We start from the raw sequence: 27662 nt of genomic DNA, 5'->3' as shown, positions 1-27662 counted from the left end.
TGCAAGGAGATTTTCTTCCTCCTTTTTCAAGTTCTTACCCAAATCAGCTCTCCTTATTACCCAGGTTTCTAGAATGCTACTGAGCTGCATCAAGGCAGGGACCGTTCTCTGCTCTTCGGAAGTCTGCGTCTAAATGCACTGTGGGTTATATCCAAACAGAACTCACCATCAGCACACAATTTTCAGGAATAATAAATATGCCAGAAGCTTAGCACAGAAAAACAAGCAAATAAAGCAACTACTTTCTAAAAGAGTTCTCAAACATTTCACACAGACAATACTTCCAGCTTGGCAAAAAAACTTTACTTCTGAAATCCAGTTTCTCTAGCAGAAAAAAAAAATCTCTTTCAATTATAGCCAGTAGAGCGACAGTGACACCCAATGGCCTATTAGCTCAACCCCAACAGCATGCCTCAGTGGCTGTCCCCAGAGACTGCCCAGAGCTCCTGTGTGAACATGGAAGTTCACATGAAAATCAGCTACTCATCATGAAGCTGAATCACTAATGGATAAGCAAACATCCTGCTGCTCACACCCCCCCACACACATACACACACACTATAGTAATTATGCACACAGGCACACACTGGACAGCACAGTGCATATCACTTTTGATGGAGAACTTAAGCACACATGCACATACACACACTTGCATGCAAGTACACATACGGTGAGCAACACCGTATAAGTCAACTTTGGAGAGAGGAAGCCAAAAGTTGCTCACTGCTGTTTTAGAACCTCATGTCTCTCTCTCACACACACACACACACACACACACACACACACACACACACACTCACATATGCACACACCCGCACACAAAATGTGTACATGTTATTTTTTATATATTTTCTCTCTTTTTTCTGTTTTCCTGTTTCCCTCTTTTCTTTTTTCTTCTTCTTTTCTTTTTTGGTTACTCATTACTATTCTTTAACTGTTACAATTTATATCAGCATATAATGTTAAATAATTACAGGGAGCAGAGCTCACTCTAGTGAGGATATAAACGCGCTGTGGGAATCTACAGATTTAAACAAATAACACTCACAGCAGGGGGTGAGCAGATGAATTAGCATTAATATCCTGCCTGGGAGATCCCAGTGCACTGGTACTGCTTAAATACAGATCTTTTCTGTAACAGTCAATATGACAGCTCCCGGCAATACAGCCCCTTTCCCTCTCCCAGTCAATATAGCAGCCAGTGAAAATAGAAACGTCCCTATAGCAATCAATATAGCAGCCAGCTAAAATAAACCCTTCCCTTTTAAGGGCTATATAATAGTCAGCTAAATGGAAGAATTGGCACCCCTGCCGGATAGCTCAGCAGAGAAGCCAAGGAATGAACAGGCCATGAGCACTAAATGATCCTTCTATCCTCGAAGAGGCCCTGCCCAGGAAAGAAGAAGCTATCCATAGGCAACGAATCAAGAGGGAGCTTGTAAGGGACGCCTGGCAGGTGGCTCCCAGCCCCTAGGAGTAATTACCCATGTCATAAGTAGAGTACAGAGCCACCCCTCACTGAGGTTTAATTAAGATGACTAGAAAGTTTAAAATCCTTGTTCAAACTATCAGCCGAAACTAGGAGCATCTACCCTCAGCACACACTCTGATCCCACCTCAGCCCTATAAGATTGGGAGCTGGAGTATTAATAGCCTGTGGTTTTCTGTTTTCCAGCATCAGGGACAGCAGTCGTGTCAGAGTCAGTCACCCAGCCAAGTAAGTGAAAAGCACAACGTTCTATATTAAATGCCACCCCATATATACATGGAACTCCTTTCTAAAACTCTCAGTCATCAATTTTTTTCCGCCATCAATTTATTGAATATTGGGATGATAGCATACTTTCCTCACTCATATCATGAAAAAAACACTCTTTCCTCAGAGACCTATAAAGAAGTTGTTTTAGATAACAGAATTCAGGGGATGGCTCCCCTGCAAGCCACACAGACCAAAGGACTTTTAAAAAGGAGAAAGGACAAGAATCATCTAATTAAAAGAGGTTCGTACGCATCTCAAGCTACTGTGCTTTTTCCATTAGAATTAACAATTTCTAAAATTAGTTTCACTGGATTTAAGGGTTTGACAAATGTGGAATATAACCACCACAGCCACCACCAGCCAATTTCCAACTAACACTCCTGGAGCTGATGCTGGGATTCTGTTGTGCTCCAAAGCAGATGAACATCAGGGACCTACCCCACCTTCATTAAAATTCGACAATCTGTCTACCATCCTTTGGGTAAATCCACAGAGGGTCCCTATTTCCCTGGCCAGGTGTTTTAACACCCAATGATGCTCATGTCATCAATCAGGTGACTTAATCAAGTGCCACAGCGTTGAATATCAGGAAAAAAAAGATTCTGTAAGTCCTAGCTGAGAGTGCTGGCCCTTAAAAATTTAGATCTCCACAGCCCACCTAAGCCATAAGAGCAGGTGCTCTTTTATTTCAAGAATTCCAGTTAAATAACATTTTCTGAGTAAAAAGATTAACACGCTCAAGGTCTTCTCGAAGCAATACATATTTTGATGAGGTCTTAAATCCATAAATGACCTATAGGTCAGTGATCCTATATTCCATAGAAGTCACAATTAAAGCCATAGGTCTCACAATTCCTAGAAATCACAGATACTATAGTACCTAGAAATCAAAGGCTCCACAGCCCATTGAAGACCTTCCTAGGAAGTCCTAGAGCTCTGTCCTATAGTGATCATGGCAGCCATTCAAAAGAGGAAATGGGTAAGTAGGACAGACCTGTGGTGCATCCATTATTTTCCAAAATGTGGTATCATAAAATGTGAGTTACTGTTGTGATTTGACATGGCAAGCTTCTAGCACTGAATCCAATGAGTACTTTATAAACTTTGACATGCATGGTCAGTTCCATTTCTAAACCATACACTAAAATTTGAGGGTATACATTCTCAGTCAGCATTAAAGCTGGAGAGAACACACCATGATGTTAGCAAAAATTCCATCAACTACAGATGCCATTATAGTCATCAAAGGTTGGTGGGGGGAGCAGGAAGGAAGGGAGGGACTGAGAAAGAGAGAGTAATGAAAGAGAAAATAATTCTGAAAGGGAAGAGGGAAAGAGAAACATAAAAGATGAGAGATAACAGAAAAGATAACCAAAAAAAAGAAAGAAAAAAAAAACACCTTACTTTGGCATTTCAGTTTAAAGTTTTCAGGGCATTTTATAAAATGACAGTTGCAATAAAACAAATAGAATGGTGAGTCATCTGGTTTCCAACTCGAGTCAAAAGAGGCTGTTTCTAGACAAACTGAAAAGCAGCTCTGCTGCCTGCACATTTAACGATGCCTATCGGTGCACCACAGCTACAGAACAGGATGTGGAGAGAAAGAACGAGGAGGTGGGAGTGAGCATTGTCTTTACTGGTCCCAGTGTCACTGCAAATAAAGACTGTCAAGATTTAAACCATAATAATGATAAGGCTATAAAGGTCTCAGTTATAATGTTTCCTCTGATGTTCCCTTTCATAAAATGCCCTCTTTATGCTGCCTACGTGGCAACGATTCACCAAACATCAGCGTATGTGTGCCCAAGTGGGAATGCTGCACCCTAGGTTCCTAGGAGGGAGCTAGGCAGTCAATGTGCAAGCCAGCTCCTTAGCTCTCCATCTCCAACATACAGAAGTGAGCATATACACTGATTCATGCCACAAATGTACACTGAGTGTCTACTTTCTGCCAAGAGAGGAGCAACATGGCATATGCCCATCCAGCAGAAGGTTTATTAGCAAAGTGCCGAGGTGCCAAATACCTGGGAGACAAACAAATGCAAAAAGTATTCCACTTGGAAACATGGCCATACAACATAGGGCCTCCTTTCCTACTTCTGCACCTAAAAGCCTTACACAGTGCCTGGCAGCCTAGTAGTGAAAAGGGGCTTTTCCCTCTTTGTGCCAGAGCAAAACAGATATGGTGGGATGCAAATAGGTTCTCAAAAAAGGGGGATAAACTGGCACCCACAAATACACCTTTACTTGAACTCAGCAGACAAAAATGTACAGAAAACCACTGGTTTCAAGAGAATCATTTATCTGCAGCCTGCCACCTAAGCATTCTAGGCACCAGAGAACCACACACACACACACACACACAAAAAAAAAAAAATACAGAGGGTTGGGAGTGTACTCAGTGGTAGAGCACTTGACTAGCAAGCATAAGGACCAAGGTTCAATTCCCAGCACTCTCCATCTCTGCAAAATGTAAGAAACTCTCTGAAAATTGATATTTTATACATATGAATTTTTGTACATGACATGGAAGTATGAACTAGAAACAAGGTGGATGCAAGAACCACAGATAGGGATGAAATGAGACCAAAACCTGTCAATCAGTAAGACCATGAGAGGCAATTGCAGGAGCCAAAGTACAAAATTAGGAAAGGACCAACCCAGTCAGTTCCAACTTGGTGGCAGACACAGAATGGTAGTTCACATTTGCTAGGTGGGCAGCCAGTGCCAACCACAAACCATTCCTGGGCTGCCTTCCCTGTTGATCTATAATTGGTGTGCCTGTGATAAAGCTACCAATTACCTTCAGGCCCCTGTATTTAGTTCACAGACAAAGGGAAGCAGGAGAGACCAGTTAGTAATGAGTAAGTAATGGCCATGAAAATACATTGTATTTTACAGAGCTGCTTCTGCAGGAAAAGCCATTCGGAAAATAAAAAGTAAAAAGAACAGAATAAGCTAGAGAAACTCAATTTTCTTCTCCCATCCTCCCAAAGCCACACTTAGGATAAAATGAGGTTTGTGCAGGTTAATCCTTATGAGGTAAGAAAAAAATGATTAAATACATTAAAAAAATCAATTGTACATTAAACCAAATCCAGGAACTGCAAAAACAAACACCACAGCGCTCCTCCAGCCAGTATTAGCTCCGCCAGCCTGGTCAGTTGGGGATACCCCACCTGACGGAGCCTGCTGAGGTAATGGAAGAGAAGCCCAAAGGAAGGGAGAGAAACAGAGCTAGGGCAGGGGGCCGAGGATCTGGATTTCACTGGAAATAAAGTTATTTCTAGAGAGTACAAAGGAAGAAATAAAATGTCTTATAAATGGGGCTCTGGAGACCAGGCTGAAATCTTCGAAAATCCAATAGAAATAACAATAATGATAATGGTAATCATTTGATAAACAGAAGTTATAAACCACTCCACTGTCAAATGATTTGCCACTATTTCTAGCTATTTCTTCTCTTCATTAACATTTTCTATTAACTGTCATTTCTCAGAGAGACAACAGAGAGAGCAGGAGATGAGGTTGAGGCATGGCTTTGTCGTTGATGAAGCCCCTCTGGAATGGGGCTGCACGGAAACTCCTGCCCTTCCCCAGTGCCCCAGGATCCTCAGAGGAGGGCCCAAGAGGATGCAAAGCCCAAGAACACGGTGCAGGCAGCCCTCTCCTCCTGCAGGGGAGTCATGACTGAGAAGCCTTAGCTGATCTTAAAAGGACCTCACAGGGCCGAAGTGCCCCTGCCCAGGTCGGCCTGCAGCCAGCCTTTCTCCTTTCTGGCACTTGTTTTAGCCACATGGCTAGAAGGATCTGTGGGCAGGCAGGAGCACTCAGGGCCAGGGCGAAGCAGGTGCTTCTGGGAGGGGCAGCTAGTCATTCATTCCCAACAAGGCCCAAGTAGCCCATAAAGCAGCATTGGGCCCCAATGTCTAAACAACTGGCAAATCCAAAGTTTTCCTTTCCATGTGCTTCTGAGAGAAGTCATTTGGAATTGCAGGAAAATCTCTGTAAGCCTGGGTTGGCCACAGGGAGTGACTGACGGGCGTAGGAGTGAGGACAGAAAAACAGCTAACCCACTTTATGACAGTGGTATTCCCAACAGAATAAAAACTCGGGCCCACAGGGAGAGTTTCAAACCCTCAAAACATTGCTAGAGCGGGTTATCACTGTCCAGCAGTTAGCAGAAAGTAAAATCTGACAAGAAGATTCTACTCTGTTAACTCATCACCGTTCTCTTATCTTCGAAGCAGGTGAGCGTTGCTGCTTTAACTGACTATGAGTAATGTGTAGATGCTGAAGGGGACACAGATAGAGGGTTTTACCTGAGAGGCAGAGAAAGGAGAAACGGAGAATCCTGGATACTGTTTACTCAGGCAGATTCAGGTGCCTCCCTGAAAACCTGCGTGGCACTTCTAAGAGCTACAGTCAAAGCATATAGCTTACTTGTCCAACCTCCTCTTTGCCAGTGGGAGATGGAACAGCAGGCGGCTGCTGCCCCCTAGAAGCTACCAGAGACATAGCACCATCTACACAGACTTCAGATGAAAAGATCCTATTATCTCCCTCTATCCCATAACCTGTCATTAGTGAGGTACATAGGTGCAGACGCCTCCTCCAAGCCTGAGGAGGCACACGTCACCTGTGATAAATTAATAGGTGCCTTTTCAACAGCTAAGATGCATACAAAAGACTCCAAGCAGGGAAAGCAGAGTAAGGCAGCAACTTCAGAGAGGAAATGCAGATCAGCCAGCAGCCTGGCAGGGCTGAGGCCTGACCACAGAGCCCCCTCCCACAGTGCCAGCGCCATTGACATCGAGGTCCACACTATACCCAGACATGTGCTCCATATCTGCTCAAGTTGGGCAGTATAGATACGGGACTTCACATTCCAGTTATACCATTTTTAGCTACAGTACCTTGACTGACCTTGGCCTCAGTTTCCTCACTGTAAAATGAGGACAGGGATAATCCTCACAGGTGTGTGAGAATCAAATAAAATAAAAACAAAGAAACCAGTGCCAACATCAGTGTATTACATAGTAGAAACCCTACCAGCCTATAGGATTAGAGCTAATAATTGCTCAGTTAATCAAAAAAATCAGTTAAGGCAGAGAATCATTAAAAATGGGTCCTAACTCTACATACCTTCCACATTTTATATTAACTGAAAACCTATAAATGTACAGTCATTCACTAATCTTTTGATGTACAGCCAACAGCTTTCTTTGAGTGTGGGCCCACAGACTGAAGTTCCCAGACGCTTCTCTTACATAAACCCCACCCATAACGCACCCTCCACAATTTCTAAAGCAAAGAACTTACACACATTAGTAAAGTAATCAAAGTAGGAAATCCTTCTAGATTTTTATGATCTTGCCCCATGTTTAACTATTGTCATACACCTAACTTCACAGCAATCTTTTTAGCAGTTCGCATTTACCAAAGCATTTAACTAGTTTTTATAAAACACTCTTTTCACATTAATCTTTATAGACTATATTATACTTTAGAATCTTCTTTCCACATATCTATTTCACCTATTTACACCATATTCAACAAAATGGCCTAGTTCAATAACAAGCACACTTGGCACACATCGGTTTAGGAACAGGCCACCAAGTGTGGGAGCGACTGGCCAAGCTGCCTTGTCAGAACACAGACCTGGGGAGTGGGTTCCATGGGCCAGATAGCAAGTCAGTCAATTAGAGGAGTGTGTCCAATGCAAGCTCTTGACACATTTTTAAAAATAGATTCCTGCTACCCTACTTCTTCTCATAAGAGATTTGAAGGGCTTTCCAAAGTACACACAAAACAAAAGGGCATGGCAGGGCTGGAGTTGTGGCTCAGCGGTAGAGCGCTTACCAAGCACACATGAGGACCGGGGTTCAATCCTCAGCACCACATAAAGATAAATAAATAAAATAAAGGTATTGTGTCCAACTACAACTAAAAAATAAAATATATGTTTAAAAAAAAAAAGACATGGCAATGGGAAAACACAAAGAATGGGACAAAAGATGTTTAATAAATGTTTGTCCCCGTTCTCCACTAAAATCTATTTTCATTGAAGTGTGGAACAACTAAACCAATTGTACAAACAATCAACTTTCATGCTAGTCTCTATTAGCAATTCCTTGAGACCACAAAGCTGGGGAAAATGGGTCTGGCTGGGCAGCAGCTGACACAGCCAGAGAACAGCCTCTTGGCAGATGCTGCGGGGAAAGGAAGCGATCGCTGACCCCAAGAACCACCCCATGAACTCTGCACAGATGGGGAGCTGTGGCCCAGGGTGGCCACTAGGACACGAGGTCACGAAGGTGGAGGCCTGCCTTCTTCTCGACAGAATAATTTATCCACACTGACGCTCCACTGGGGGTGTGCACTAGCTCCTCTCTGCCTCCAACTGACAGGGAGTGCCCCCGGGTAGATTTACCTCAGGAATCACTCAGTGTCGGCCCCATCTCTAGACTGCTCAGACAAACTCATAATGGCAGAGAGAAGATTTGTGGAGCAACAAGCATAAATCTTGGTTATAACTACAAACCATAAAAGAAAGGAGAGCTGGGAGGGAAGAAGGAAGGGCGGTGAAAGCGTCCTTCTCCAAAGCACCACTTTATCTTCCTGCGGCTTTGCACAGCGCACAGGGGGATTAACTACAAGATCGTATTTTTCAAACCAAAAATCAGTCTGCCCAGTTTGACAATGGGCTCAAATGTTTTACATTGAAATGATCCTGGAAAACGCAGGGCACATGACTGTCCCACATACAACACAAAACTCCATGCTTTCAAACTGGGAGCTACAGGGGGTTCACCTGATGCCATGCCCTTTAGGCGTGATACTTCTTTAATGTGAAAATTTCAAATAAGATGATGATGGAGTTTAAACAAAGGAAAAATATTTTAGGACTGTTCTTCTGCCCAAATAAGAATTGTAGATTCAGTCTTCAACAGTGGTAGGACAGCTAGAGAACTCACTCTAAGCTACACCTCCAGGAGCAAAAGCAGAAGAACGATTCCTTCTGAAAGAATGATGCTGGGACAAGATGAAAAACCCAATTCCCCCATCACAGTGTGGCTCTAAGAAAAGGCACATAAATGCCTAGTACCTCAATTCCTACATCTCCAAAAAAAGGACTGTGCTCAGTTATCCAAGAGGCAAAGCTTCTGATTACAGGAACTGTAGCAAATATAAAGTATTACTATGAAAGCCAGAGGCCTGAAATATAAACAAAGGTGAAGAACTATTTCAAATTCCATTTCTTTAATTATTACTCCTAAGAGTTTCGATTCATCTAATAATTATTTGTAAAAGGATACCTCCAAACTGAAAAACAACCTCTTCATTTACCTGAAAGAGGAAACAACTTAAAGGGCACCGCCTAGTCTTTTCCATAAACTACCTCAGACTATAATAGGAAGGATGGAGCAGGAAGAGGCAGTAATTTCAAAATCAGTAAGTGGCCTAGAGATTATAACCATCCAGAAATGGAATGAGGCTTTCCTCAAGTTCATCCATTTTGGCGTTTGGTTCTAACCAGTTTTCCTTCCCCGCATCCAGCAGAATAGGTAGGAGCTCAAGCACTCTCCCAACCCAGAGCTGGTATACATGCACATTAGCATTTTAAAGAAATGCTTTCTTCCATGAAGATTTATACTGGTGAAGAGCCACTAAGGGGTAGCAGGAAAGCCAACATTTTTTTCTATCTAAAAATCTGAGCTGAGCCCACACGGCTTGGGAGGCTGAGGCAGGAGGATTGAGAATTCAAAGCCAGCCCCAGCAAAAGTGAGGCGCTAATAAGCAGCTCAGTGAGACCCTGTCTCTAAATAAAATACAATAGGGCTGAGGATGTGCCTCAGTGGCCAAGTGCCCCTGAGTTCAATTCCTGGTACCTACCCACCAAAAAAAATAAATTAAATTAAATTAAAAGTTGAGTCTGAGGCTCAGTATCCTGCATCTAGTCACATAATGACATGCTCACCATGAGCGATGTACACCATGAGCCCCATCCTTCAGTTGTTGTTTACACTGGACTTCCATTCCAAGTTTCTCAGCAATAATTGTGAGGAGTGCCCCCTCAAGAAATGTTACTAGAAGGAGTTTAAGCAGCAAAATCTGTACCCATTAACTTTTTTTTTTTTTTTCAGGGCTAGGAATAGAACCCAGGGCCTGTACATGCTCAGCAAGCCTTCTACCACTGAGCCACTCCTGCAGTCTGATTTAATTTTTAAAAATAAGAGCAGAGTCAAGTACAAAGACACACTCCTATGGTCCCAGATATTTGGAAAGCTGAGGCAGGAGGATCATGAGTTCAAGGACAGACTAGGCAACACAGTGAGACCCTATCTCTTACATACATACTTACATACATACATAGATGGATTTTGGACTATCCCAATAATGTTCCCCCTATGGGCAATAGGTAGAAATGACAGCTACTTCAAAAGCCCTAACTGCACAGAAATCAACCAATAATATTTAATATTTTAAAATTAGGATTACCATATATATTTATTTATCCTAGAAAAGTGACAATTTCTTGAAATCTCCAAGTGGCTGGTTTCATTACTCATGTGCTTGTAAACCAGTTTCATGAATACAGTATCAACATCAATTTTATTTTCCCACAAATGCTTTGAATTTTATAAAATGAAATATATGTATTATGCTATCTACATGCATATATACATGGGCATACATGAGTATATACAAAAGAAGTGTATCAAGCATGTGAATGTTATTCTTCAGAAATGTTTTTGTGAGAAAAAAAATGAGAATCACAGTGGGCCTGCCAGCCAGTATACCAAGGTTTTCTAACCACAAAAGTTGTGAAGAGTCAGGCACAGTGGTGAACACCTATAGTCCCAGCAACTCAGAAGGCACAGGCAGGAGGACTGCAAGTTTGAGGCCAGCCTCAGCAACTTAGCAAGACCCTGTGCCAAAATTTTTTAAAAGGACTAAGGAGGTAGCTCAGTGTTAAAGCACCCCTGGGTTCAAACTCCAGTACAAAAAAAAAAAAAAAAATGATGAAGATAAATACTAGGGGGCTGCAGTTGTAGCTCAGTGATAGCACATTTGCCTGGCATATGTTAGGCACTCAATTCAATTCTAAGCACCACATAAAAAATAAAATAAAATAAAGTTATTGTGTCTGTCTATAACTAAATAAGTTTTTAAATAAATAATAATATTTTTAAAATAAAATAAATTTTTTTAAAGATACAAATACAAGGGAGACTGTGCCAGCAACATGCTAGAGATCTTCAGGAGACAAGAAACTAGCTATAGAGATCCTTTTTTTTTTTTAAGTGGGATTAGGGGAGTGACAGGGTACTAACCCCAGAGACACTTTACCACTGAGCCATATTCCCAGGCCTTTCTATTTTTTATTTTGAGACAGAGTCTCACTAAGTTGCTGAGGCTGGCCTCAAACTTACAATCTGTCTGTCTTAGCCTGCAGTGTTGCTGGGATTACAGGTATTCACCACCATTCCCAGCCAAGAATAAAGAATCCATCAAGATACTAATAGTCATTTGATTATCAGCCTCTGAAAAATTATCCTAAAAACCAAAAAGAAAAATCTTAGGCACCCCAAGTATAAAATCTAAGGGCTTCTTCAGAGGGACTGAGTTCAAACACATACAGTGGAACCTCCTGGACAGGATTCCACTTATTCTCAGGGAAAAACCCAAGGCTACAGGAGAATCCTTTTGTACCCCACGGGCAAAATTACTGAGATGGAGAAGTTTTGCAAAGCTCTGGATCTGCAACTGCACAGCATCTTTACATGTAAAAATTAAGAATAAAAACATTTATCCTAGTAAAACTGACAACGTGGAAATTATCATTTTTTAAAAAATACATGGAATTGGATTTGGAATTATTTTGGAGAATCTGCAGGGACAAGATAGAAAACCAAAAAAAAAAAAAAAAACCTATATCTATAAGTTAAAGGAAGAAAGGGTGGCAGAATACTCATCCATTGGAAAGAACCCAATGTCAAAGAGCAAAAAGCTAAAATTCTAGTTGAGCCAAAACCACATGCACTGTGTAAAGTGGGTGAGCAAATGCACGGCCAAATGCCAAGAAGCCATGCTGAGACAAGTGAGCAGATATATAACAAAACCTTTGCTATTGCTTACTTTAAGTGACCAAAAATCATATAACCAAAAGAAAACTTCAAAAGGTATCCAAGCAAGACAGGAACCAAGTTGCCCCATTCAGACAACTGTCCATTTCATGTGTGTACCGGCTCCCCTCAACACACACACACACACACACACACACACACACACACACACACGATGGAAGCCAAGACGGCAAGCAAGCACTCCAGCACTGAGCTATACCCCCAGCCCTTCACCCCATTCTTACAGACCTACCAGGCAGGGCTTCAACCTGCCAGGGCTGCATGGGAAACAGATATGTGAGCCTGAGGACAAGCACGTGTACAAAAGGCTGTAGGAAAATCACAGATTTTCAACAGGTCTGGGAGAAACTGGAGGTCAGCCCTCTGGAGGGCTATCAAAATGCCTGTCCTAGGAGGCAAAGCTTATGGAAAGAGTATAAATTGAGAAAAGTAATTAATAATTTCTATCACTAACAATCAGAGAATTTCAAATCCAGTTTACTGAATTTATCAAGACCGGTCTAATTCAGCACTCCCCAGCACTGAATGTATTATAAACCAACTATTATCCCACTAATATGGTCTGAGTGGTGTGGTTGGTTTTATTTGAGAGCAGGATGCAGGGGAGAACTGAAGGGATCAGAGAAGGCAACATGTAGGGTTACTTCTCAACTAGAATCAAGTCCAGGGAATGGCTATAAACACAAATGTGTCATTTAGAGACTACACAATTATACTTCTCACCACTACATTACAAGACATTTTTTTATGATCCGGAGAGGACAGGAATGAAAATTAGGCCTTCCCACCTTAGCAAAGAAAGCAAAACAATAATGCAGATGCCAAGCTGGGAGTGTTCGGACACGCCTACAGTCCCAGCTGCTGGGGAGGTTGAGGCTGGAGGATAACTTAAGCCCAGGATTTCCAGACCAGACTGGGCAACACAGCAAAACCTCATCTAAAAAAAAAAAAAAGGGGGGGCTGGGATTGTGGCTCAGCGGTAGAGCGCTTGCCTAGCACAGGCGGGACCGGGGTTTGATCCTGAGCACCACATAAAAATAAAGGCATTGTGTTAAAAAAAAGCAGATGCCTCAAAATTTTTCTGGTGCTAGGGATGGAACCCAAGGCCTAGGGTCTCAGCCATGCTCGGCAAGCACATTACCACTGAGCTACACTGACAATCCTTCTTTTTTTGTTTTTCCTTGAGATTGAACCCAAGGACTTCATCCCCTGGGTACTAAGCTACATCCTTTTTATTTTTTATTTTAAGACAGAGTCTCACTTAGTTGCTTAGAGCCTGCCTAAATTACTAAGGTTGATCTCAAATTTGCAATACTCCTGCCTCAGCCTCCCAAGAAAACAGGGATTACTGGCTTACACCACCACACACAGCTCCCTCGCTTTTCTAATAAAGAGAAAAATTACTTCAAAGAGATCATTTAGTTCTGGAAAAAAAATAATAATAAAACAGGGTTATTTGCCTTCAGCATCTGATGCTTAATCCTTTTAATGTAGAGACCAGGCAGCTTCCATTAAGGAATTTTGTGAGAAAGGAGCAATCAGTTAAAAACAAAACAACTCAGCAGGATATTCCCCCAATACTGGAGTATGTATTCCTCAAGACCTTGCTTGAGTGTCACAAAAACCATCCCTAAATCCCCACCCACCACCCTCTTCCTTCTCCGAATAACTAGGATCCCACTAAGATTCCCAGCCAGACAATTCTGCCCAAATTATATACGATTTGTGCTGCTTGCTAAAATTATATACAGTCTTATGCTAATTGTTTCATGTGTACAAATGACTTTTCTTCCCCAAATACAATATGTGAATTAAGAACAATGCTTACTTTTACTCTTCAACTGTCTGCTCTCTCATCCTCAAGGCAGAGGTGAGCCTAGCCCCAGGAGACAGTTACACAGTAGCCTGAGAAACCCCCCTCTCTGAGGAAGGGGTTGACCACTTAAGTTTCTTCAAACCTCAGCCCTTTGCAGAGCTGTGGGCAAGGGCTGGCACCCCATAGCCTCTCCAACACCCTGAGACTGTTATCTACCTAGCTGGCTGCCAGTCCACAGCAGCCACAGGCTCTCCTCCTACTTGCCCTGTGTCTCCAACCTGCCCCACAAGCCATCCCTCAGAGGGCTTGTCAGCCTGACACCTTTCCACTGCCATTCCCAAGAGGAAGAAGTTGTTCACACAAGACCATACAACTCGGCTGGTGCCCTCATTTAATCAGGCTGCTGCAAATGGTTAGCCAAAAGCAATAAGGGCATGACTGAGAGACTGTGGGAGTTTAATATAAAAAAATTAATAAAAAAGGGGGGGGAGGGTCTACCTTTTAATAGGGCCCTAATTACCCAACTCACAGGATCAGCCCAAATGAGATGGGAGTTTATTTCGGGTTTTTTTTTTTAATTATTGTTTTTTTATATATATATAAATTGCTGCTATGTGTTTTCTTTCCTCTGAGCAATTATGCAGCAAGTACGTAAAGAGGAGAAAAAAATATTAATTAAATATAAGGTAATTGTAGAGTTGGCCTGGAGAGAATGAGTCTGAACTCTGGACGATCACAGGCTACTAGGGTTTGAAGACTGCTCAGGGCCTCCCAGAAAAGAAAGAAATAAAAATACAACCGACCAACAAGCAGATGCATAATACAGCAGGAAAAGAGCCATGTACAGAAATCTTAACAGAGCAAAGCCCTGCAGGGCTCCCATGCCCAGAGGTAAGTGAGGATGCCAACTACACAGGGTTTCCAAAGAGTTTGGCCAATCATGCCCCAAAAGATGGGCTGGCCACTCTTTTTTTTTTTTTTTTTGGTACCAAGGATTGAACTCAGGGGCACTTGACCACTGAGCCACATCCCCAGCCCTATTTTGTATTTTATTTAGAGACAGGGTCTCACTCAGTTGCTTAGCGCCTTGCTTTTGCTGAGGCTGGCTTTGAACTCGTGATCTCCTATCTCAGCCTCCTGAGCAGCTGGGATTATAGGTATGCGTCACCTCGCCCAGCTAAGGGCTGGCCACTCTTTTGGTGATCAATAGTTACATCAATAGATCGAAAAGAAACTAAAGAGACAAAGATTGAAGAGGAGTACTGTGTTCAACCTGGACTTCAGTCTAAATCACAACTTCAGCCTGAGTGGTTCTGAGGCTAACCCCATGGGACACACTCAAGCTTCCCAGTTGAGAGGCTGGGAAAGCCTTCTCTGCCTCCTACCCCAAGGAATAATACCAAAGGGCAAAATGAGGCCACTGTGGGAGAGCTGGAAGTGAGCCCATATTGGTAAGAGCAGGTGACACAAATGATAGTACGCCTCTGAAATAGTCCTAGCAGCACTTGTACCATCTCAGCCTGTCTACAGCTCAGCCAGATCCATGTCACCCTCCACCTAAGAAGGCCTTCAAACACTCTAGAATTTGGACCTGATCATACCAGCTAAGGACCTCATGTCATCTCCTCCAACAGCTGTCAGGAAGAGAGTGAAGAAAGCAGGTGCAACTGCAGGCACTGCTGAAAAAAAGCCTGCGCAGTGCCCCCTCAGCTTGCTGTCACCACTAAGGGAGAAAAGGCTCCGAAAAACTGAACCTAACACTGGCTCTTCCCTAAAGTTTACCTGGTTTGTAAAGAACCAGTCCTACTACCCAGCCAACAGGATTTGCCGCAGGCCATAAAATGCCAAACAGAATGAAAATGGGGCAGGCAGGCAGGGATTCTGATTCGGAGCACCACGCAAAAGCATTTGGCAAAGAAAATTACCTTTAGTACTTAGTAGCCCTTTTCCCTATCAGCAGTCTATAAAGATAGTAGTGTTGGTAATGCCTGTCACAGCCCTATGGAAAAATCAGAATTCCCTCCCTTATCTGTTCCTTAAAGGCCAAAGAAGCAGAGAATGGCTGTTTCATACAAACCAGGACAGACTGGCTGGGCCTAGCAACCTTGTTCCAACACTGCCTCCCAGGTTTCAGACATCTCACTGTCACACGCAAAGCAGTTCATAATCATTTAGGGTGGGTACTTTTAGTTCTGGAAAAGACCAGGCTTTAACAAGGAGAGATTTCACTAACCCCTACATGCTAGAACAGAAGACAGAGGTCAGAGGTCATGCACAGGAAGTCTCCATATAATATCTACTTTTGAAGGGACATTGCTGATGCAAACCATGGGATTGTAAGGTTTCTTTAAACTCACATGGTATTTTAATTACTAGAAAATGATACTATATCTTGGGTACTTACCAAAGGTTCTCGAGGCACCACATTTTCACCTCCTGGAGTAGAGCTTGGCTGCAAAGAGAAACACAAACAGAAAATAAGATCACAGTGCCACCCAATGGACAACAAAAAACCAAAGATGTTCTATTCTCAAACAACACCCACAAATGCCCCTTTCTTATATTTCCCACTGGTTTCTCAAAAATTTACAGTGTTTTACGGTGAGCTGTCTGTAAGAAGTAGCCCACGAGTGTGAATTAGCCAAGAAACATAGACTACTGTTGGATTCACTGTCAAAGCCCTCAAGAACAAGGCTTGATTTTATCTGGGAGGACTGAAGTCAGATGTTAAGGTGAGGTTGGGGACCATCACAAAATCCATGGAAATAGCAAAGCCAGAGAAAGGACCAAGGAGAGAGCCACACCTCTTTTTTGCTACCTCCTTGGCTCAAGGTGACTAGGAAGAGCCCAAAGCAAAATTGGAAAACCAGATACAGCCACAAGGGGGCACCATTTGCCCATACTCAGGATTTTCTTGAGGCATCTATTTGGAGCCAAGAACAAATATGTATTGCCTGTCAGGAAGAATACTACCCAACAAAATAGTTAAGAAAGTCCCAGACTTAAGTGTTTTATGGAAATAAGCTAGTGACAGGCTAGCAAATAAACAGACCAACTTACAGGCAGACAGGCACCACTGGCCAACAGGCCTGGCCCCAGTTGTTTCCTTCTGGGGACAACTACCTCACCCTCACAAGCAAAAACCTCAATCCTCAATTAAGCTGACCAAAATTTAGAGAAAAAAGAGAGAGAGACAGACAAATTTCTAAAGAAATTTACAAATTCCCACAAGAAAACAAGCAGTTTGAGTGAGTTATGATTAGTTTACTGTTTCTGATGTTAAAGTCAATTGCCATTTATCTGCAGATAATATCCAGACAAGTGCAGGCAATGTGCATTCCAGAAGCCAGCATCCAGCCTCCACTCTCCTCCCAGCCAGTTCAGACAGCCCGTGCCAGCCTCCTTGGGGACAGGGCCAAAGGTGAGTCTGGTTGCCACTTCACAGCTGGCCCATGGCTCAGTGGCAAGGCCTCTGCAGGATGAAAGACCCTATCCCTCCATGCAGAGTCCGGTCCCAGGACAAGGTCAACCAGCATGAAACTTAGTAGAAGTGGGTCAATCTAAAATCTGAACAAGCTGGGGCTGGGGATGTGGCTCAAGCGGTAGCGCGCTCGCCTGGCATGCGTGCGGCCCGGGTTCGATCCTCAGCACCACATACCAACAAAGATGTTGTGTCCGCCGAAAACTAAAAAATAAATATTAAAAATTTCTCTCTCTGGGGCTGGGGATATGGCTCAAGCGGTAGCGCGCTCGCCTGGCATGCGTGCGGCCCGGGTTCGATCCTCAGCACCACATGCCAACAAAGATGTTGTGTCCGCCAAGAACTTAAAAATAAATATTAAAAATTCTCTCTCTCTCTCTCTCTCTCTCTCTCTCTCTCTCTCTCTCTCTCTCCCTCTCCCCCTCTCCTCTCTCACTCTCTCTTTAAAAAAAAAAAAAAATTTCTCTCTCTCTCTCTCTCTCTCTCTCTCTCTCTGTCTCTGTCTCTCTCTTAAAAAAAAAAAAAAAATCTGAACAAGCTTTCCCTGCCTTGCCCTCCGAGAACACTGGGCATCAATAAGCTCACTGGGAGATCTCTAGGCCTGATCCCTCTGAGCACCACATAACCCAAAGCAGTCTCACAACCCCTTCCCTCTACCACAGGAGTCCTATACCATTTCAGTGTTGCCTGTCTAGACAAAGGGCACAAGCTTCAACAAAATGCACACGTAAGAATCTGAAAGGACTCCTCGAGATCTGCTCCTCCTCCTCCTCTTTCACTTCCCAGAGCTAACCCATGATCACAGTCTGTCAATATTCCTCCCCAAGTATCCATGGAATCAACCCCTCCACTTTTCTCCATCTCTACTACCACCCTGAGTTTAATCTCCAGCACTGCCAAAAAAAAAAAAAAAAAAAAAAGTCTACTACCATCACTTTGGTCTTGCCTAGACCTCTGCAACAGCTTTCTAATTAGCTCACCCACATCCATGCTGGCTCTCTTCCAAAACATTTTCCATGATGCAAACACACTATCATTTCCTGTGGTAATCAGGATGGGCTTAGGGGCACACACCTGCAATCCCAGACATTTAAAAGTCTGAGGCAGGAGAATCACAAGTTCAAGGCAGTGTGGGCAACTTAGTGAGATCCTGTCGCAAAATAAAAAAATAAAAATGGTTGGGGATGTAGCTCAGAGGTACATCCTGGGCTTTACCCCTAGTACAGCAAAAATAAAAATAATCAGATCATCTCATACCTTATCCACCCCAGTAAGCAGTAACATCATATTCATACACACACACACACATATATATACACACATATGTGTGTGTGTATATTTTTTTTTAAAGTTGTCAGTGGACCTTTATTTTATTTATATGTGGTGCTAAGAATCGAACCCAGGACCTCACACATGCTAGGCAAGTGCTGTACCACTGAACCACAACCCCAGCCCCAGCAGTAACATCTTTAATGGCTTTTTATGGCTAGAGAAGACAGAAAAAAAAATCAATGTGGCCTTCAAGGCTTCACATCCACTGATGATACCTTGGGTCTCCAGTGATAATACATTCCCCAGCTCCGTCTATAACACATACTGGCCTCTGTCAAGGGGCCTTTGCATATGGTGCTCCTTTTCCTGCCACTTCAGCAACTAGTCAGCTGCAACTCCTCCTGAGGAAAACAGTCTTTCTCTGACATCCATGATCAGGTCGAAGCTCCCTATTACACACCTACAAGACACCATATCCCTCTCCTTCAAGAAATGAGCAGAGGTTGCTGGGCGGGGTGGTGCATACTCAGGAGGCTAATGCAAGAGGATCACCAGTTCAAAGCCAGCCTCTGCAACTTAGTGAAGCCCTAAGCAATTTAGCAAGACCCTGTCTCAAAATGAAACTTAAAAAGGCTGAAGATGTGGCTCAGTGGTTATGTGCCTCTGGATCTCATCCATGGTACTGCTAAGAGCCACAGCCAAGTAATATGATGCATGGCATTTTGGGTTGAAAGGTGATGCCAGCTAGCCATTGAGATGATATGATTATGTTAAGATTTACATTCATATGGATATTGGACTCCTGCTATGGGACTCCTGGAGAGTTCCCACTGGTTGGGGAAGTGCGGTAGGAGGGATTTCCGGAGGAGGAACTTCCTCTTGGGATCCGGGAGAACGCCACGTGCGCCGCGTGCGTCGATCGGCAATTTTTTTCCCGGGAGCGTCCAGGGCATTGGCGGCAGTTTCAAAAATAAAGTTTGCTCCTGCTTGAGTGGCTCATGATTTTGTGCCAAACCAGATTGCGGCAATTGGTGGCCCGTACGGGGAACGCCTGAAGCTTGGAGGTGAGTAAAATTGCTCACCCCTGAGGGAAGGCGAGAGAATGGGTGACCATTTCAAAAAACAATGTGTTCTTGTTTTGATTTATTTTGTTTTTGTTTCAAGCTGCCTAACCCTAGAATTTTCTCAGGCAAACTGGGAAAAATGGTTGGCTCAAGGTTTGAAGTTGTACGGCCCTGAGAAAGAGAAAATTGATTCAACTATTTTTTGTTCCGTTTTTGTTTCATTCTGTTTCGGTTTTGTTTTATGCTATCTTATTGGGTTGTGTTACCTTTATAGTAGATTAGAAACTAGTAAAAAACAAACCGAAAAACTGTTAAGTAAATTGTTAGAGGTCCATACAATGGTAGAAAACATGTTAAGTCAAGCAAAAGAGAAGGTCTCTCAAGGTAGTCAGAGAAAAATTTAAAAGAAGAAAGCTTAGAGGAAAAACAACCATCAGGGGGGGAGTTACAACAGGAGGCTGCTACTAACTCCGTTCTATCACCAGAGGGCATAATTCAACCAACAGCTCCATCTATAGCTGAGTGGCCCTCAACCCCCGTAATTGATGGACGGAATCCTGAGGCAGGACCTCAAAGATTAGCATGCCCTGTACTTGAGCAGGCAGGAAGGCAACAAATTCACCATGCTTTAGATTTTAAAACAATGAAGCAATTAAAGGAGGCTGTAACAACCTATGGAACGCAAACACCCTTTACCATAAGTATGGTCGAATCTATTACCAACTTGGACATGACACCAGCAGATTGGGCTAACATGTGTCGATCTGTGCTAAATGGAGGACAATATTTGTTATGGAAGGTTGCCAATGAGGAATTTTGCACGGAGATAGCTAAGCGAAATGCAGCAGTCAGTTACCCTCAAAGAAATCTAGAAATGTTGTTAGGAAAAGGACCTTATGAGGGTCAACGGCAACAAATTGAATATGATCCTGGCATATACACACAAATTGCTGTCGATGTGGTTAGGGCATGGAAAACTTTACAGGGGCATAGAAATTTACAAAGACAATTATCTAAGGTAATACAAGGAACTAATGAACCTTACACTGAATTTGTAGATAGGCTTATTCAAATAGCTTCTAGAATATTTGGGGATACAGAACAGGCAATGCCATTTATAAAACTACTGGCTTATGACCAAGCAAATCGTTGCTGCAGAGAGGTCATTAGACCATGGAGACATGAAGATTTAAACACATATATTAAATTATGCAGAGGGGCTGGGGATGTGGCTCAAGCGGTAGCGCGCTCGCCTGGCATGCGTGCGGCCCGGGTTCGATCCTCAGCACCGCATACAAAAGACGTTGTGTCCGCCGATAACTAAAAAATAAATATTAAAAATTCTCTCTCTCCCTCTCTCTTTTAAAAAAAACTTATGTAGAGACATTAATGTACAAGGGCAAGTCTTGGCAGCAGTACAACAGGCTTTAGATGCCAGGCCAAAAACATGCTATAATTGTGATCAAACAGGACATTTTAAAAGGAGTTGCCCCATAGGAGGAGGGTTTAACAAAGCTAGGTATCAAAGGAATAGAATACCGGGTATTTGCCCACAATGCCGCAGAGGGAAACATTGGGCTAATGAATGCCGTTCTCAAACCACCATAGAGGGTATTCCGTTATCAAAAAATGGACAAAGACCAAGTGTTTACCCACAACATCGTGGAGAAAGGCATCAAACTCCATTGCCAAAAAACGGACTAGAGGGCCCAATGCTCCGGGGCCCAAAACCACAAATACACGGGGCAATGAAGGAACCCAGCAGCACCATCAAGGTAGTGCCCAGGACACATTATCCATTAAATCCCTCATCAGACAAACTAGAGGGAACGCAGGGTTGGACATCTGCGCCTCTGCCAGAGCAGTACTAACTCCAGAGATGGGAGTTCAAGTCATTCCCACGGGAGTAAAAGGACCTCTTCCCCAAGAAACAGTAGGCTTATTATTGGGACGCAGTTCTTCTACACTAAAAGGACTTATGATAAGTCCTGGGGTAATTGATCCCGATTATGAAGGTGAAATAAAAATTATACCTAGTTCTCCAAGAGGTATATCAGTAATTTCACCAGGAGATAGAATAGCACAGTTATTAATAGTACCCAGCCTACATGATAAATTTTCCATACGTACTGTAGAAAGAGGTTCCAGGGGATTAGGCTCCACAGGTGTAGATTGGGCTATGCTGTCTTTAAATTTAGATTCTCGCCCCATGCTAAAACTAAATATTCAAGGACATGAATTTAATGGGCTACTGGACACAGGTGCTGACCTTAGCATCATATCTCGTCAAGAATGGCCAAAACATTGGCCATTACAACAAGCCACTCAAACGCTTCGAGGCCTAGGAGTGGCAACTAATCCCCATAGAAGTGCAATGGTCTTAGATTGGAAGGATCCTGAAGGATGTAAAGGAACTATACAGCCCTATGTATTGGATCATCTTCCTATAAATTTATGGGGACAAGATGTCCTAGATCAATTAGGTTTGACATTAACAAATAACATCAGTCCTAACACGCCCACTACTAGGGCTAAACAAGGCTTTAGGAAAGAAAAAAGATTAAGAGAACAAGAACAAGGTATGACAGCACCAATTCAAATAGATCAAGAAATAAACAGACATGGATTGGGTTTTCAGAAAGGGCCACTGAGACAATCAAAATTACTTGGAAATCAGAAAGACCAATGTGGGTTCCTCAGTGGCCCCTGACTAAAGAAAAGATACAAGTAGCCCATGACCTGGTCAAACAACAATTAGCAAAAGGACATATACAACCTTCCGTATTTCCCCATAATACTCCCATTTTTGTCATTAAAAAGAAATTTGGTAAATGGAGATTATTGCAAGATTTAAGAGCCATTAATAATGAGATGGTTATTATGGGACCTGCTCAATCAGGGATTCCCCAATTGTCTGCTTTACCAAAAACCTGGTATGTTTTAGCTATAGATATTAAAGATTGGTTTTTTTTCAATTCCAATTCATCCTGAGGATAGTCCACATTTTGCATTTACTATCCCTGCACTAAATCATGAAGGTCCTGATCAGAGATATGAATGGAAAGTACTCCCTCAAGGGATGGCTAACAGTCCAACTATGTGTCAAATTTATGTTAACAAAGCAATCCAGTCACTTAGAAATCAAAATCCTGAACTACAAATATTTCACTATATGGATGATGTGTTATTGGCACATAAAGATAAAAACACATTGCTAGAATGTTATGCCACACTTACAAATTTATTAAAAAATTATAATCTAGAGATAGCAATAGATAAAGTACAATTAAATCTTCCAATTAATTATTTAGGAGTTCTATTATCCTCAACCATGGTCCGTCCACCAAAAATTCAAATACGAGTAGATCAACTCAAATCACTTAATGCCTTTCAAAAGTTATTGGGAAACATAAATTGGATAAGGCCTTATCTAGGCATACCAACAGGAGAGCTAGGACCTTTATTTGATATCCTAAAAGGTCCATCAGATCCAAATTCACCCCACATGTTAACGCCTGAAGCAAGAAAGGCATTAAAAATCATTGAAACATATATGGAAAATATGCATTTGGATAGAATTGATATAAGTTTACCTTTATTATTTATTGTACTACCAACAAAAAATATTCCTACAGGAGTATTTTGGCAAGAAGGTCCATTATTGTGGATACATTTATCTTATTCTCCTAACACTATTCTTACTAGATATCCTGAGGCTGTAGGACAATTAATACTCAAAGGAATAAAAGCAGCAAAGGGAATGTTTGGGATTTCTCCCAATAAAATTATTACTCCATATACTATGAATCAAATTGATGAGTTAGCTAATGAGTTAAATACTTGGGCAATAATCATGTGTAAATCTAATGTTTCATTTGATAATCACTTACCATCTAATCCTTTGTTGTCTTTTTGGTCTAAGCATCCTGTAGTTTTTCCAAAAATGACAAGAAAAACCCCTATCATGAATGTTCCAAATATATTCACTGATGGGTCAAATAATGGTACAGCAGCAGTAGTTACCCCTGATCAAACTTTTACATTTTTAGTACCCAAACAATCAGCTCAAAAGGTAGAGCTTAATGCAGTATTACAAGCTTTTATAATGTTTAAAGATTCTGTATTTAATTTATTTTCTGATAGTCAGTATGTAGTTAATGCTATAGTATCCCTTGAAGATGCTGGTAGGATTTCCCCTTCTTCTACTGTTTTCTCTTTGTTTTCTACTATACAAAGTCTAATCTGGGACAGAAAAGATCCATTCTTTATAGGACATATCAGGGCACATACAGGATTGCCTGGAGCCCTTAGTTTGGGCAATGAATTAGCAGATAAATCTATAGCAGATAAATCTACACATGACATACATATTTTCTCCACAATAGAAGAAGCTATAAATTTTCATAAAAGGTTCCATGTCAATGCTAGTACTTTACAAAAGCGTTTTAAAATAACTAAAGAACAAGCCAGACATATAATAAAACAATGTCAAAATTGTGTGACATTTTTACCACAAGTTAATCTTGGAGTCAATCCTATAGGACTGATACCTAACCATATTTGGCAGATGGACGTCACACACTTGCCAGAATTTGGAAAATTAAAATATTTGCATGTTACAGTTGATACTTCTTCCGGATTTTTGATGGGCTCCCTTCATGCCGGAGAAAAAACTAAAAATGTTATAGCTCATTGCTTACAAAATTTTGCCACTGTGGGCGTTCCAAAACAGTTAAAAACAGATAATGGTCCTGGTTATGCTTCTACCTCTTTTAAACAATTTTGCTCATCATTTGGCATTACTCACATAACAGGAATTCCATACAATCCACAAGGACAAGGCATAGTTGAAAGAGCTCATCAAACTATTAAAATGTACTTATTAAAACAAAAGGAGGGAATTGGAAAGGGGTATATATCCCCCAAAGATAAACTTAAAATAACCCTTTTTACTCCAAACTTTTTAAATTTGGATTCATCAGGGCTTAGTGCTGCGGAAAGACATTTGTATCCAAAAAATGTACATAAGCCTAAGGTATTTTGGAAGGATATTCTAACAGGACAAGGGAAAGGTCCTGACCCAGTGACTGTCTGGAGTCGGGGCTCTATTTGTGTGCTTCCACAGGGAGAACAGCAGCCGATTTGGATTCCAGGGAGATTAACCAAAACAATTTCTACAGACCAAAAAGAAGATGATTTGACTCAAATCCATAACAGCTGATATCCAAAACATCCAAAACTCCAGCTTGGCTATTCTTACATCTTCGACAGTGATTAACCAGGATGCTTTTTTCAATATCTATTTTATTATTACTTTTTCCCACATCATAAAGTTCTATTTATTTTTGAGCTCATACAGACCTAGGTTAATGTTTTTCTGATCAGTTTTATTTTTTGACTGTGGAGTTTTTAAACATTACAATGGAGATTTCACCTAGGTAAAGCTACAAGGCCTTTACTATTGTCTTATGTGTTGTATGTTACGTGTGCACACTTCTGTTTTGTGTTGTATGTCTATATGTGCATATGTCCATATATCATATATGAGGAGCGCTCATGAATAAATGGATCCAAATTTTTTTTTATTATTCACATGATTTTAATGGTTTAATTTAAATTGGGTAAACAGCTGTTGAGGATTGTTTTAATATGTGTACAAATAAGCAGGTTAACAGATCTGTTTGTTTACTTTCACCTTTCCTTTTCATTATATTTAATAATTCTGTTCAGGATAATGTAAATTGTTCAAAAAATTGTTTTCTTAGTACCTGTTGGAATGTTACATAATTTTTTTTTTTTTAGCATCATTGTCAGAATTCCTATCTTCATCCCAGTGCCGGTGAAGACAAAGATGAAACCAAACTACAGTTTCTTCGATAGTTATCACAACAAACTGTATAAACTGATGCATCAATGAATAATAATAACTCAACAAGTAATGCTCAATCACTGAGTCGATTTATTTTGGGAGGAAATGGACATATTAATAGATTCCTCCATTTTGAACTGCTTACAAAACTTGCCTGGACTATGTATCACTTGTATGCATTGTGCTCTATCTGTTGATGCAGCGAGTTATGGTAGTGCTGGCGTATCTTTGCTGATGTGTCACCAGTGTTGCAATTTTTCCTAAAGAGCCGTCAATTGACTTGGTGTCGTGGCATTTCTGTATCCTCCTCCCTTCTACTAGTGATGGTCTAATTTTGGGGGCCAACAGAGGTGAGGCAAATAACCTCACCCCCACACCGGCACCAAGGCCAAATTTGGGGGCCAACAAAGGTGAGGCAAAGAACCTCACCCCCCCCACACTGGTGCATAGGCCTATCCACAAGTATGGCTATATGCTGGACCGGTAGTCAGTGACGGATATGATCCAATTACAGTGGTATCAACCTAAGACAAGAGGCTGACGCCTAGAGGTCAGTTTTCCGATGACGGGTAAGAACCATATGTTGAATTGGACAAACCTAACAGGCAGGGTCCCTAGCCACATTACTTGTTGCTTAATCAAACAGAAGGGGGGAGATGCTAAGAGCCACAGCCAAGTAATATGATGCATGGCATTTTGGGTTGAAAGGTGATGCCAGCTAGCCATTGAGATGATATGATTATGTTAAGATTTACATTCATATGGATATTGGACTCCTGCTGTCCACCTTGGCCTGCTACGGGACTCCTGGAGAGTTCCCATTGGTTGGGGAAGTACGGTAGGAAGGATTTCCGGAGGAGGAACTTCCTCTTGGGATCCGGGAGAACGCCGCATGCGCTGCATGCGTCGATAGGCAATTTTTTTCCCAGGAGCATCCAGGGCATTGGCGGCAGTTTCAAAAATAAAGTTTGTTCCTGCTTGAGTGGCTCGTGATTTTGTGCCAAGCCAGACTGCGACATGGTACAAAAAAAAAAAAAAAAAAATGAGCAGAGGGCTAGGAGTGTGGCTCAGCCCCACGCTTAGCATGCTCAAAGCCCTGAGTCTAATCCCCAACACCAAAAGGGAAAAAGAAAAAAAAAAACTGAGCAAAACTGCAATTTTATATTTGTGTGATCATGTGAGTGATGTGTCATCAGTAAAAATCTCCACATGGGCAGAAACTGTTTGCTTATCACTGTATCCCTGGGGCCTAGAAGAGTGCCAGGCACAGATTAGGCCTTCAAAACAAGAAAAAAGAACAGATATTTGACAAGTAAATGACAAAGAATAGAACAATGATTCTAACTCATTGATACATAATGTGTTATGTATTAAAGTTCATTATCTTCCTAAAGGCTTCCTTCAATTCATCTGGCAGATACTAAGTGCTAGCATTTATTTATTAGTGCTTTCTTTACTTAATTCTCACAATATTTGCACAAAATTATTGCTAATAAGGAAACTGAGGAAAAGGAGGTCAAATAACTTGCCTATGACAACTAGTCCTACAGGGATTTGAACACTTCTACTTAATAAAAACAATCAAATTTTGTTTAGATCACACACCACTATAACTCACTGTCACTAAGGAACTTTCCTTAAAAGCAGTTCCTCTTGGGTGGGGTGTGTAGTTCAGTGGTAGAGTACTTGCCTAACAATCACAAAGCTCTGGATTTCATCCCATCAGCACAAACAACAACAACAAAAAAATAGTTCACCTCTTCAGTAGTTAATATTTGCCAGAGGAAAAAACTTCAAACAATATACAGTGACAACTAACATCTACCCTTTGGCACCTTTTTTCAACTATGAGCCATGTAAATGTATTGTTTAAAACCAAAATTTATGGGCTGGGGTTGTGGCTCAGCGGTAGAATGCTCGCTTAGCACGTGCTGGGTCCTGAGTTCAATCCTCAGCATCACATTGAAATGGATAGATAAAGGTATTTATCCAACTACAACTAAAAAAATAAATAAATATTTTTTAAAAATTTAGGGCTGGAGTTGTGGCTCAGTGGTAGAGTGCTTGCCTAGCATGTGTGAGGCACTGGGTTTGACTATCAGCACTGCATATAAATAAATGAATAAAATAAAGATCCATCAACATCTAAAACAAATAATTAAAAAATTAAACATTGAGAATAAAAAAGAAAGCTTCCTTCTCATTCCAACCCTACAGGACCACCACTGACATAGGTTCCTTATCAACTGA

The 27662-nt window shown here is 41.7% G+C and overlaps 1 protein-coding gene across 1 annotated transcript in view; it reads right to left on the bottom strand.

The window, feature by feature from the left end:
• Positions 1-27662, bottom strand: part of Pex14 (peroxisomal biogenesis factor 14) — a 148581-nt gene that overhangs the window by 106344 nt on the left and 14575 nt on the right. The window contains exon 2 of the mRNA XM_026397948.2: positions 16131-16178. Within this exon, the coding sequence (XP_026253733.1) occupies positions 16131-16178 (48 nt within the window). The remainder of the gene's footprint in view (positions 1-16130; positions 16179-27662) is intronic.

Source organism: Urocitellus parryii, chromosome 11, assembly GCF_045843805.1.
Source record: "Urocitellus parryii isolate mUroPar1 chromosome 11, mUroPar1.hap1, whole genome shotgun sequence".
NCBI lineage: Eukaryota > Metazoa > Chordata > Mammalia > Rodentia > Sciuridae > Urocitellus > Urocitellus parryii.
The sequence above is the reverse complement of the archived record's forward strand: the minus strand, read 5'-3'. Positions and strand labels throughout refer to the sequence as shown.